Source organism: Meriones unguiculatus, chromosome 17 (assembly GCF_030254825.1).
Source record: "Meriones unguiculatus strain TT.TT164.6M chromosome 17, Bangor_MerUng_6.1, whole genome shotgun sequence".
NCBI lineage: Eukaryota > Metazoa > Chordata > Mammalia > Rodentia > Muridae > Meriones > Meriones unguiculatus.
The window spans coordinates 90,856,561-90,871,658 of NC_083364.1; the positions used below are offsets into that span (position 1 = coordinate 90,856,561).

The window sequence follows — 15,098 nt, forward strand, 5'->3', positions numbered from 1 at the left end:
GTCATTTTATGATTCAGTTATGCTCCTCCTATATGGCTGGTGCGCACACCCTGAAAGTCATTTTATAATTCAGTTATGCTCCTCCTATATGCCTGGTACGCACACCCTGAAAGTCATTTTATGATTCAGTTATGCTCCTCCTATATGCCTGGTGCGCACACCCTGAAAGTCATTTTATAATTCAGTTATGCTCCTCCTATATGCCTGGTACGCACACCCTGAAAGTCATTTTATGATTCAGTTATGCTCCTCCTATATGCCTGGTACGCACACCCTGAAAGTCATTTTATGATTCAGTTATGCTCCTCCTATATGCCTGGTGCGCACACCCTGAAAGTCATTTTATAATTCAGTTATGCTCCTCCTATATGCCTGGTACGCACACCCTGAAAGTCATTTTATGATTCAGTTATGCTCCTCCTATATGCCTGGTGCGCACACCCTGAAAGTCATTTTATAATTCAGTTATGCTCCTCCTATATGCCTGGTACGCACACCCTGAAAGTCATTTTATAATTCAGTTATGCTCCTCCTATATGCCTGGTACGCACACCCTGAAAGTCATTTTATAATTCAGTTATGCTCCTCCTATATGCCTGGTACGCACACCCTGAAAGCCATTTTATAATTCAGTTATGCTCCTCCTATATGCCTGGTACGCACACCCTGAAAGTCATTTTATAATTCAGTTATGCTCCTCCTATATGCCTGGTACGCACACCCTGAAAGTCATTTTATGATTCAGTTATGCTCCTCCTATATGCCTGGTACGCACACCCTGAAAGTCATTTTATAATTCAGTTATGCTCCTCCTATATGCCTGGTACGCACACCCTGAAAGTCATTTTATGATTCAGTTATGCTCCTCCTATATGCCTGGTACGCACACCCTGAAAGTCATTTTATAATTCAGTTATGCTCCTCCTATATGCCTGGTACGCACACCCTGAAAGTCATTTTATAATTCAGTTATGCTCCTCCTATATGCCTGGTACGCACACCCTGAAAGTCATTTTATAATTCAGTTATGCTCCTCCTATATGCCTGGTGCGCACACCCTGAAAGTCATTTTATAATTCAGTTATGCTCCTCCTATATGCCTGGTACGCACACCCTGAAAGTCATTTTATGATTCAGTTATGCTCCTCCTATATGCCTGGTACGCACACCCTGAAAGTCATTTTATGATTCAGTTATGCTCCTCCTATATGCCTGGTACGCACACCCTGAAAGTCATTTTATGATTCAGTTATGCTCCTCCTATATGCCTGGTACGCACACCCTGAAAGTCATTTTATAATTCAGTTATGCTCCTCCTATATGCCTGGTACGCACACCCTGAAAGTCATTTTATAATTCAGTTATGCTCCTCCTATATGCCTGGTGCGCACACCCTGAAAGTCATTTTATAATTCAGTTATGCTCCTCCTATATGCCTGGTACGCACACCCTGAAAGTCATTTTATAATTCAGTTATGCTCCTCCTATATGCCTGGTACGCACACCCTGAAAGTCATTTTATAATTCAGTTATGCTCCTCCTATATGCCTGGTACGCACACCCTGAAAGTCATTTTATAATTCAGTTATGCTCCTCCTATATGCCTGGTACGCACACCCTGAAAGTCATTTTATAATTCAGTTATGCTCCTCCTATATGCCTGGTACGCACACCCTGAAAGTCATTTTATGATTCAGTTATGCTCCTCCTATATGCCTGGTACGCACACCCTGAAAGTCATTTTATAATTCAGTTATGCTCCTCCTATATGCCTGGTACGCACACCCTGAAAGTCATTTTATGATTCAGTTATGCTCCTCCTATATGCCTGGTACGCACACCCTGAAAGTCATTTTATAATTCAGTTATGCTCCTCCTATATGCCTGGTACGCACACCCTGAAAGTCATTTTATAATTCAGTTATGCTCCTCCTATATGCCTGGTACGCACACCCTGAAAGTCATTTTATAATTCAGTTATGCTCCTCCTATATGCCTGGTACGCACACCCTGAAAGTCATTTTATGATTCAGTTATGCTCCTCCTATATGCCTGGTACGCACACCCTGAAAGTCATTTTATGATTCAGTTATGCTCCTCCTATATGCCTGGTACGCACACCCTGAAAGTCATTTTATGATTCAGTTATGCTCCTCCTATATGCCTGGTACGCACACCCTGAAAGTCATTTTATGATTCAGTTATGCTCCTCCTATATGGCTGGTGCGCACACCCTGAAAGTCATTTTATAATTCAGTTATGCTCCTCCTATATGCCTGGTACGCACACCCTGAAAGTCATTTTATGATTCAGTTATGCTCCTCCTATATGCCTGGTACGCACACCCTGAAAGTCATTTTATAATTCAGTCATGCTCCTCCTATATGCCTGGTACGCACACCCTGAAAGTCATGTTATGATTCAGTTATGCTCCTCCTATATGCCTGGTGCGCACACCCTGAAAGTCATTTTATAATTCAGTTATGCTCCTCCTATATGCCTGGTACGCACACCCTGAAAGTCATTTTATAATTCAGTCATGCTCCTCCTATATGCCTGGTACGCACACCCTGAAAGTCATTTTATGATTCAGTTATGCTCCTCCTATATGCCTGGTACGCACACCCTGAAAGTCATTTTATAATTCAGTTATGCTCCTCCTATATGCCTGGTACGCACACCCTGAAAGTCATTTTATAATTCAGTTATGCTCCTCCTATATGCCTGGTACGCACACCCTGAAAGCCATTTTATAATTCAGTTATGCTCCTCCTATATGCCTGGTACGCACACCCTGAAAGTCATTTTATAATTCAGTTATGCTCCTCCTATATGCCTGGTACGCACACCCTGAAAGTCATTTTATGATTCAGTTATGCTCCTCCTATATGCCTGGTGCGCACACCCTGAAAGTCATTTTATAATTCAGTTATGCTCCTCCTATATGCCTGGTACGCACACCCTGAAAGTCATTTTATGATTCAGTTATGCTCCTCCTATATGCCTGGTACGCACACCCTGAAAGTCATTTTATGATTCAGTTATGCTCCTCCTATATGCCTGGTACGCACACCCTGAAAGTCATTTTATGATTCAGTTATGCTCCTCCTATATGCCTGGTGCGCACACCCTGAAAGTCATTTTATAATTCAGTTATGCTCCTCCTATATGCCTGGTACGCACACCCTGAAAGTCATTTTATGATTCAGTTATGCTCCTCCTATATGCCTGGTACGCACACCCTGAAAGTCATTTTATGATTCAGTTATGCTCCTCCTATATGCCTGGTACGCACACCCTGAAAGTCATTTTATAATTCAGTTATGCTCCTCCTATATGCCTGGTACGCACACCCTGAAAGTCATTTTATAATTCAGTTATGCTCCTCCTATATGCCTGGTACGCACACCCTGAAAGCCATTTTATAATTCAGTTATGCTCCTCCTATATGCCTGGTACGCACACCCTGAAAGCCATTTTATAATTCAGTTATGCTCCTCCTATATGCCTGGTACGCACACCCTGAAAGTCATTTTATGATTCAGTTATGCTCCTCCTATATGCCTGGTACGCACACCCTGAAAGTCATTTTATAATTCAGTTATGCTCCTCCTATATGCCTGGTAAGCACACCCTGAAAGTCATTTTATAATTCAGTCATGCTCCTCCTATATGCCCGGTACGCACACCCTGAAAGTCATTTTATAATTCAGTCATGCTCCTCCTATATGCCCGGTACGCACACCCTGAAAGTCATTTTATAATTCAGTCATGCTCCTCCTATATGCCTGGTACGCACACCCTGAAAGTCATTTTATGATTCAGTCATGCTCCTCCTATATGCCCGGTACGCACACCCTGAAAGTCATTTTATAATTCAGTTATGCTCCTCCTATATGCCTGGTACGCACACCCTGAAAGTCATTTTATAATTCAGTTATGCTCCTCCTATATGCCTGGTACGCACACCCTGAAAGTCATTTTATGATTCAGTTATGCTCCTCCTATATGCCTGGTACGCACACCCTGAAAGTCATTTTATGATTCAGTTATGCTCCTCCTATATGGCTGGTGCGCACACCCTGAAAGTCATTTTATAATTCAGTTATGCTCCTCCTATATGCCTGGTACGCACACCCTGAAAGTCATTTTATGATTCAGTTATGCTCCTCCTATATGCCTGGTGCGCACACCCTGAAAGTCATTTTATAATTCAGTTATGCTCCTCCTATATGCCTGGTACGCACACCCTGAAAGTCATTTTATGATTCAGTTATGCTCCTCCTATATGCCTGGTACGCACACCCTGAAAGTCATTTTATGATTCAGTTATGCTCCTCCTATATGCCTGGTGCGCACACCCTGAAAGTCATTTTATAATTCAGTTATGCTCCTCCTATATGCCTGGTACGCACACCCTGAAAGTCATTTTATGATTCAGTTATGCTCCTCCTATATGCCTGGTGCGCACACCCTGAAAGTCATTTTATAATTCAGTTATGCTCCTCCTATATGCCTGGTACGCACACCCTGAAAGTCATTTTATAATTCAGTTATGCTCCTCCTATATGCCTGGTACGCACACCCTGAAAGTCATTTTATAATTCAGTTATGCTCCTCCTATATGCCTGGTACGCACACCCTGAAAGCCATTTTATAATTCAGTTATGCTCCTCCTATATGCCTGGTACGCACACCCTGAAAGTCATTTTATAATTCAGTTATGCTCCTCCTATATGCCTGGTACGCACACCCTGAAAGTCATTTTATGATTCAGTTATGCTCCTCCTATATGCCTGGTACGCACACCCTGAAAGTCATTTTATAATTCAGTTATGCTCCTCCTATATGCCTGGTACGCACACCCTGAAAGTCATTTTATGATTCAGTTATGCTCCTCCTATATGCCTGGTACGCACACCCTGAAAGTCATTTTATAATTCAGTTATGCTCCTCCTATATGCCTGGTACGCACACCCTGAAAGTCATTTTATAATTCAGTTATGCTCCTCCTATATGCCTGGTACGCACACCCTGAAAGTCATTTTATAATTCAGTTATGCTCCTCCTATATGCCTGGTGCGCACACCCTGAAAGTCATTTTATAATTCAGTTATGCTCCTCCTATATGCCTGGTACGCACACCCTGAAAGTCATTTTATGATTCAGTTATGCTCCTCCTATATGCCTGGTACGCACACCCTGAAAGTCATTTTATGATTCAGTTATGCTCCTCCTATATGCCTGGTACGCACACCCTGAAAGTCATTTTATGATTCAGTTATGCTCCTCCTATATGCCTGGTACGCACACCCTGAAAGTCATTTTATAATTCAGTTATGCTCCTCCTATATGCCTGGTACGCACACCCTGAAAGTCATTTTATAATTCAGTTATGCTCCTCCTATATGCCTGGTGCGCACACCCTGAAAGTCATTTTATAATTCAGTTATGCTCCTCCTATATGCCTGGTACGCACACCCTGAAAGTCATTTTATAATTCAGTTATGCTCCTCCTATATGCCTGGTACGCACACCCTGAAAGTCATTTTATAATTCAGTTATGCTCCTCCTATATGCCTGGTACGCACACCCTGAAAGTCATTTTATAATTCAGTTATGCTCCTCCTATATGCCTGGTACGCACACCCTGAAAGTCATTTTATAATTCAGTTATGCTCCTCCTATATGCCTGGTACGCACACCCTGAAAGTCATTTTATGATTCAGTTATGCTCCTCCTATATGCCTGGTACGCACACCCTGAAAGTCATTTTATAATTCAGTTATGCTCCTCCTATATGCCTGGTACGCACACCCTGAAAGTCATTTTATGATTCAGTTATGCTCCTCCTATATGCCTGGTACGCACACCCTGAAAGTCATTTTATGATTCAGTTATGCTCCTCCTATATGGCTGGTGCGCACACCCTGAAAGTCATTTTATAATTCAGTTATGCTCCTCCTATATGCCTGGTACGCACACCCTGAAAGTCATTTTATGATTCAGTTATGCTCCTCCTATATGCCTGGTACGCACACCCTGAAAGTCATTTTATAATTCAGTCATGCTCCTCCTATATGCCTGGTACGCACACCCTGAAAGTCATGTTATGATTCAGTTATGCTCCTCCTATATGCCTGGTGCGCACACCCTGAAAGTCATTTTATAATTCAGTTATGCTCCTCCTATATGCCTGGTACGCACACCCTGAAAGTCATTTTATAATTCAGTCATGCTCCTCCTATATGCCTGGTACGCACACCCTGAAAGTCATTTTATGATTCAGTTATGCTCCTCCTATATGCCTGGTACGCACACCCTGAAAGTCATTTTATAATTCAGTTATGCTCCTCCTATATGCCTGGTACGCACACCCTGAAAGTCATTTTATAATTCAGTTATGCTCCTCCTATATGCCTGGTACGCACACCCTGAAAGCCATTTTATAATTCAGTTATGCTCCTCCTATATGCCTGGTACGCACACCCTGAAAGTCATTTTATAATTCAGTTATGCTCCTCCTATATGCCTGGTACGCACACCCTGAAAGTCATTTTATGATTCAGTTATGCTCCTCCTATATGCCTGGTGCGCACACCCTGAAAGTCATTTTATAATTCAGTTATGCTCCTCCTATATGCCTGGTACGCACACCCTGAAAGTCATTTTATGATTCAGTTATGCTCCTCCTATATGCCTGGTACGCACACCCTGAAAGTCATTTTATGATTCAGTTATGCTCCTCCTATATGCCTGGTACGCACACCCTGAAAGTCATTTTATGATTCAGTTATGCTCCTCCTATATGCCTGGTGCGCACACCCTGAAAGTCATTTTATAATTCAGTTATGCTCCTCCTATATGCCTGGTACGCACACCCTGAAAGTCATTTTATGATTCAGTTATGCTCCTCCTATATGCCTGGTACGCACACCCTGAAAGTCATTTTATGATTCAGTTATGCTCCTCCTATATGCCTGGTACGCACACCCTGAAAGTCATTTTATAATTCAGTTATGCTCCTCCTATATGCCTGGTACGCACACCCTGAAAGTCATTTTATAATTCAGTTATGCTCCTCCTATATGCCTGGTACGCACACCCTGAAAGCCATTTTATAATTCAGTTATGCTCCTCCTATATGCCTGGTACGCACACCCTGAAAGCCATTTTATAATTCAGTTATGCTCCTCCTATATGCCTGGTACGCACACCCTGAAAGTCATTTTATGATTCAGTTATGCTCCTCCTATATGCCTGGTACGCACACCCTGAAAGTCATTTTATAATTCAGTTATGCTCCTCCTATATGCCTGGTAAGCACACCCTGAAAGTCATTTTATAATTCAGTCATGCTCCTCCTATATGCCCGGTACGCACACCCTGAAAGTCATTTTATAATTCAGTCATGCTCCTCCTATATGCCCGGTATGCACACCCTGAAAGTCATTTTATAATTCAGTCATGCTCCTCCTATATGCCTGGTACGCACACCCTGAAAGTCATTTTATGATTCAGTCATGCTCCTCCTATATGCCCGGTACGCACACCCTGAAAGTCATTTTATAATTCAGTTATGCTCCTCCTATATGCCTGGTACGCACACCCTGAAAGTCATTTTATAATTCAGTCATGCTCCTCCTATATGCCTGGTACGCACACCCTGAAAGTCATTTTATGATTCAGTCATGCTCCTCCTATATGCCTGGTACGCACACCCTGAAAGTCATTTTATGATTCAGTTATGCTCCTCCTATATGCCTGGTACGCACACCCTGAAAGTCATTTTATGATTCAGTTATGCTCCTCCTATATGCCTGGTACGCACACCCTGAAAGTCATTTTATAATTCAGTTATGCTCCTCCTATATGCCTGGTACGCACACCCTGAAAGTCATTTTATGATTCAGTTATGCTCCTCCTATATGCCTGGTACGCACACCCTGAAAGTCATTTTATGATTCAGTTATGCTCCTCCTATATGCCTGGTACGCACACCCTGAAAGTCATTTTATAATTCAGTTATGCTCCTCCTATATGCCTGGTACGCACACCCTGAAAGTCATTTTATGATTCAGTTATGCTCCTCCTATATGCCTGGTACGCACACCCTGAAAGTCATTTTATGATTCAGTTATGCTCCTCCTATATGCCTGGTGCGCACACCCTGAAAGTCATTTTATGATTCAGTTATGCTCCTCCTATATGCCTGGTACGCACACCCTGAAAGTCATTTTATGATTCAGTTATGCTCCTCCTATATGCCTGGTACGCACACCCTGAAAGTCATTTTATGATTCAGTTATGCTCCTCCTATATGCCTGGTACGCACACCCTGAAAGCCATTTTATAATTCAGTTATGCTCCTCCTATATGCCTGGTGCGCACACCCTGAAAGTCATTTTATAATTCAGTTATGCTCCTCCTATATGCCTGGTACGCACACCCTGAAAGTCATTTTATAATTCAGTTATGCTCCTCCTATATGCCTGGTACGCACACCCTGAAAGTCATTTTATAATTCAGTTATGCTCCTCCTATATGCCTGGTACGCACACCCTGAAAGTCATTTTATAATTCAGTTATGCTCCTCCTATATGCCTGGTACGCACACCCTGAAAGTCATTTTATAATTCAGTTATGCTCCTCCTATATGCCTGGTACGCACACCCTGAAAGTCATTTTATGATTCAGTTATGCTCCTCCTATATGCCTGGTACGCACACCCTGAAAGCCATTTTATAATTCAGTTATGCTCCTCCTATATGCCTGGTACGCACACCCTGAAAGTCATTTTATAATTCAGTTATGCTCCTCCTATATGCCTGGTACGCACACCCTGAAAGTCATTTTATAATTCAGTTATGCTCCTCCTATATGCCTGGTACGCACACCCTGAAAGTCATTTTATGATTCAGTTATGCTCCTCCTATATGCCTGGTACGCACACCCTGAAAGCCATTTTATAATTCAGTTATGCTCCTCCTATATGCCTGGTGCGCACACCCTGAAAGTCATTTTATAATTCAGTTATGCTCCTCCTATATGCCTGGTACGCACACCCTGAAAGTCATTTTATAATTCAGTTATGCTCCTCCTATATGCCTGGTACGCACACCCTGAAAGTCATTTTATAATTCAGTTATGCTCCTCCTATATGCCTGGTACGCACACCCTGAAAGTCATTTTATAATTCAGTTATGCTCCTCCTATATGCCTGGTACGCACACCCTGAAAGTCATTTTATAATTCAGTTATGCTCCTCCTATATGCCTGGTACGCACACCCTGAAAGTCATTTTATAATTCAGTTATGCTCCTCCTATATGCCTGGTACGCACACCCTGAAAGTCATTTTATAATTCAGTTATGCTCCTCCTATATGCCTGGTGCGCACACCCTGAAAGTCATTTTATAATTCAGTTATGCTCCTCCTATATGCCTGGTACGCACACCCTGAAAGTCATTTTATAATTCAGTTATGCTCCTCCTATATGCCTGGTACGCACACCCTGAAAGTCATTTTATAATTCAGTTATGCTCCTCCTATATGCCTGGTACGCACACCCTGAAAGTCATTTTATAATTCAGTTATGCTCCTCCTATATGCCTGGTACGCACACCCTGAAAGTCATTTTATAATTCAGTCATGCTCCTCCTATATGCCTGGTACGCACACCCTGAAAGCCATTTTATGATTCAGTTATGCTCCTCCTATATGCCTGGTACGCACACCCTGAAAGTCATTTTATGATTCAGTTATGCTCCTCCTATATGCCTGGTACGCACACCCTGAAAGTCATTTTATAATTCAGTTATGCTCCTCCTATATGCCTGGTACGCACACCCTGAAAGTCATTTTATGATTCAGTTATGCTCCTCCTATATGCCTGGTACGCACACCCTGAAAGTCATTTTATGATTCAGTTATGCTCCTCCTATATGCCTGGTACGCACACCCTGAAAGTCATTTTATAATTCAGTTATGCTCCTCCTATATGCCTGGTACGCACACCCTGAAAGTCATTTTATAATTCAGTTATGCTCCTCCTATATGCCTGGTACGCACACCCTGAAAGTCATTTTATAATTCAGTTATGCTCCTCCTATATGCCTGGTACGCACACCCTGAAAGTCATTTTATAATTCAGTCATGCTCCTCCTATATGCCTGGTACGCACACCCTGAAAGTCATTTTATAATTCAGTCATGCTCCTCCTATATGCCTGGTACGCACACCCTGAAAGTCATTTTATAATTCAGTTATGCTCCTCCTATATGCCTGGTACGCACACCCTGAAAGTCATTTTATAATTCAGTCATGCTCCTCCTATATGCCTGGTACGCACACCCTGAAAGTCATTTTATAATTCAGTCATGCTCCTCCTATATGCCTGGTACGCACACCCTGAAAGTCATTTTATAATTCAGTTATGCCCCTCCTATATGCCTGGTACGCACACCCTGAAAGTCATTTTATAATTCAGTCATGCTCCTCCTATATGCCTGGTGCGCACACTCTGAAAGTCATTTTATGATTTATTTATTTATTCACTTTATACATTTGTCAGAGCCCCTCCCCCTCTCCTCCCCATCCTACCCTCAAAACCTCTTTCCCCTTTACCCCTTTTCCTCAGAAAATCCCCCACCCACCCCTTACTAACCCACCCAGCACATCAAGTGGCATCAGGACTAAGAACATCCTTTTCCACTGAAGCCAGACAAGGCAGGCGAGCTAGGCAAAAGTGATCCACCAGAACACACCAGAGTCCATCTCACAGACAGCCCCTGCCCCACTTGCAAGGGTGCCCCTCACGAAGACCAAGCTGCCCATCAGCTACATTTGTAGGGGGAATAGCCCTTTCGGGCATGTTCATTGGTTGGTGCTGAAAGTAATCTTTATAAAACATTTTCAAGTCATTTGTACATCGACTATGAGTTGACTATATGACTATATAGTCATATACATATTGACTATATGACTATGACTACAACATGGTGACACTGAAATTTTTTTTAGTAGTGAACTTTTCAGAGTAGTGATGCTAGCTTGTACATAGTAATAATAATAATAAAAATAATAATAATAATAGCTTGAGGGCATATATGACAAAAGCTAATTTAGAGTCAGTGTGAACAAGACAAAGTACCAGTACTGTTCAGTAATCACTTGTGAGCTAAGCCTTGCAAGCAGAAACAGTTGAAGAGCAATGCCTGGAAATGACTCATTGGAGAATTTCTGGAAACTGGTCACAGCATTTCTTGGAAACCAAAACAGAAAACCAGTTGGTTAACAGATGATGATTAGCCTTGGGAATTGATTATAACTGTGAGTAGCAAATGCTTCATTTGTGAGCCTCTGTGTTCAAAATCTCTGGCTTTGTATGTGTGTGCCTGAGCGTGCATTAGGAGGATACTGGAAGAGTAGAAGTGACTAGCCATAATCCTCAAAACTGCTGGCTGGTGTTTTGTCAATTGCAGAAGGTAGAATTAACTTACAAATTAGCAGAACACAATTTGCTGTCATGTATTTAATTGCTGGAATAGAGATTAAGATCTGTATGCTGGGAAGTTTAGTCTTACAAATTACATTGCTAGTGCCACTTAGTTTGGTAACATTTGTGCTGTCAGTTACAAAGACTAAGACTTTTGCCTAGCTGTACATGATTCCTAACTGGTGCAACTGCCTTACAAACTCAATGTAAACTTAAAACAAACGAAAATCATACAGGCGTACACAGCATTCAAGATCCTACCCTACCTGAGCTGTGGACCTCTGTAATAACCTGGCTAAGCTCAATGTTGAATTTCAATGCTTCAAAGCAACATGAAGGAAGTATTGAACCATATAGCATTTGCCCATAAGAAGACCAAGATTTTAAATCCTGTGTGCATATGTGACTATCATAATAAAACCCCTCACTTTGTACTATGAATATATCCTGATAACATTCTAACAATTCAAAGCAGAATTACTACTGAATACATCTTTTTTTGTGTCTTCTTAATACAGTAATTATAATTCAAAGACTGTACATTATAGAGCTCCTGTTCTATCCTTTTGAAATGCAGAAAGTCACACATGCATCTGAAATATGGGGACAGCAAGAGATTAACCTCATCCTGCTCAAGAAAATAAAGAACATCTTTCCAAACCTTGCTGCTGCCTGTGCTTTGAGGAAAGAAACTTGGCAATTTATCTTGCTTAATAACTATAACCATATGGATAAGAGAGGTCATGAAAACCTAAAAAAGTTATGCAAAGGACCGAGTTCACTATTTTTTATAACTTTTATGATGTTGCTGGTTACCCCCCATCTTCATTGTTACTTTTCCCTCTAATTGTATAAGCAGCATAATTATCTGTTAAAAATAGTGATGAAAAAAAGAAGCAAAGAGGTCACAAAGGAAGGAAAGTTTCAGCTGTGGAGGAAGGAACATCAGAGAGAATGTCCTAGGTGGGGAAAGCAGGCAGTACACAGAGTGACCCATTGTTCAGCGTTCCAAGCACAGCACCACAGTAACCCAAACTGTAATGTTTAAGTTCCCCTTAATTCTTCTGTCTTTGTTCCTATCACTGCAGAAGAAGTGCAAACAGTACAGTCAATTCTGCCCGCCACTGCTTACATAGTTTATACTTAGTTACTGCACTAGCACAAGGGGAAATAAGCATGATGAAATGAATGGGACACAGGTGTAAGTTTAGCATTTTGAGAGGTGTCCAACACTCTGCACTCCACTCCTAATTTCAAAGAAATTATTATTATTTTTAAATTATTTAAAATAATTATTATAAATTATTTAAAATTATTATTATAAAATAATTATAAAATTATTATTTCATAACAGAAATAGATAAAGCAAGAATATTGTTTGATATGACCATTAATTCCTTATATTATCAAGTTAGGTGTTTTTGTTCTATTTGATGTGATCTTTTGTTATTTCCTTTAACTCTTTGGTGAAATGACAGATTATGCAAGTTTCCTTTAAGAGATCTCTGAGTCACTTTTAATAATAAGAAATAATGAGATGTCTTTCCTCAGATTTAATCCACATATTGCCAACAAACCCAGGTGCATCTTTACGCTTGATGCACCTAACTATTCTTAAGTCTGTTGTCCTCCTACTTTCACAAAAAGAAATAATCTTAACAGTCTAAAAGTATGAAATAGAGTTATGAGGACTAAATAGTTTTTTAAAAGTGACACTCCTGCATGGTAAGTGAACTAAGTTGAGAATTAACACACATACACATACAAACTACACAGAGAGAGAGAGAGGAGAGAGAGAGAGAAAGACACTTGTCTTCTCTGCTAATATCCCTCTGCTTTGACCTTATGCAAACCTATTTTTTTCTTGCATTCTTCGAGTTTCTGACACATCCTGTCCTTTGAAAGGCATGTCATTAGTTAGAGAAAATTCTCATGTAAAACCTAGAAGTTCTCAGGAATATCTGCACTGAGAAGGGAAGACTATCTAGAGACCAGGAAAAATTAGTGCAACACTCTCTGGCTTCCAAAGCTCATGCCTCAATTTAATCACAATCAATGCTAATTAATGCATTTTTTTCCTTATGCACAAATCAAATATCTGACCAAAAAGCAACACAGTAAAGGAAGACTTTATTTTGGCTCATGATTTGGGGATTCACTTTACCATAGTTGGGAAAACACTGAAGCAGAAGCAGCTTGTCAGAGCAGCAGCCCTGAGTGCTAGTGTGTCTGAGTGCTGAGGCTGAATGCTCACACCTTGGTGTCTAAGCAAATGCATAGAACAGGAAGCAGGATGTGGCAATAAACCTCAAGATCTTGCTCCCTTAGATTTTTCCAGTTAGATTCCACCCTGTAAAAGTTTCCACAAACTTCCAAAATGGTACCCTCAGTTGGGCCATTTAGTGAACAGACAAGCCTCTGGGAACTATTTTTACATTCAAACCATAATCCATTACATGTAAATAATAACATTAAACACATAATTGTGCAACAGAAACGAGTTTATTCAGGTAAAATTATATGAATTTGTAACTTTGGGAGAAGTGAAAAATCATCAGTTTTATCAATGTCGTGGTTGAGCTTTTCATTAATCTTGCAGTTTGACAGAGCCAGTTTCAAATGTGAGGGTTAGAAAGGAAAGACAGCAGAAAATCAAGAAAATTTCAAAAGTTCTCAAGGATAAAATGAAAGAACAAATTTTCTACAGAATCTGCATTCGGTCTTGGTTTTACAGAGTCAACAGCTGAGTCAACAGAAGCGAGATGTATAGAACGGCTGGTAACGGGAAGAGTAGAAACCCCTAGAAGGGATAAAGCGTGGGCTGCAGACGGTGGATCTGAAGTATCTGGTAGGAAAGCTGTGGACTCCGTAATTCAGAGATCTGAAGCCACTGGATCCACAGCCCCTGGAGTAGCAGCTTCTAGATCCATAGCCCAGGGAACAGCAGCTGCTGGACCCAAAGCCCAGAGACCCAGAATATGTCCCCTGGCAGGGACTGCAGGGTGTGCAGCTCCTGGGGTAGTAGCAGGGCATCTGGCAGGGCCTGGACACCACACAGGACCTCTGGCAGCTGGTGGGCTCAATGCAGGTCTCCTGACAGCCACTGCTGAGAGAGGAGCCCATCTGGCAGGTGCTGGGAGAGCAGCTGCTGGTGGTGTAGACCAGGTTGCTGGGGTAGGAAGAGCCACAGGAGGAACCTGAGGAGGGCAGGCAGCGCCTAAAGGAGCGGGAGGAGTAGTTTCCAGAGCAGCAGCTGTAGGCCATGTCGGGAGACGAGCGTTCAGCTGGATGTAACAAGTAGAGTCTGAGTCTGATCGTCACCACGTGGAGAGTTGGGCTTATATACTCTCAGCAGCAGGTGTGGTGCCCAGCAGTGTCATCTTTGATGCATTTGTGTGCTTCCTGGCTTACAAATGTGTAATTCAGTAATCTCTGTAATTGTAGTTGCATTCCAATAGTTTTTTGCACAGTATACTTATGAGTGTTGTAACAAAGTCCAGAGAGCTACTCCTATCTACAAAATGCTATGACTATTTTATACTAATGCCTGCCCTGTCCTAGCCAAGGAAGCCCTTCCCACTCCTTTACTGTGTGCTACCTT

At 41.6% G+C, this 15,098-nt stretch overlaps 1 protein-coding gene across 1 annotated transcript; it reads right to left on the reverse strand.

Annotated features, from left to right (window-relative positions):
• Positions 1–14,245: 14,245 nt before the first annotated feature.
• Positions 14,246–14,761, reverse strand: LOC132648799 (keratin-associated protein 13-2-like). The gene has a single exon (XM_060371336.1). The coding sequence runs from the start codon at positions 14,759–14,761 to the stop codon at positions 14,246–14,248; it is 516 nt and encodes a 171-aa protein (XP_060227319.1).
• Positions 14,762–15,098: the final 337 nt, after the last annotated feature.

Bases quoted from the DNA above. Each gene is read 5' to 3' on its own strand.
- LOC132648799 (XM_060371336.1), bottom strand. From the start codon at position 14,761: ATGGCCTACAGCTGCTGCTCTGGAAACTACTCCTCCCGCTCCTTTAGG.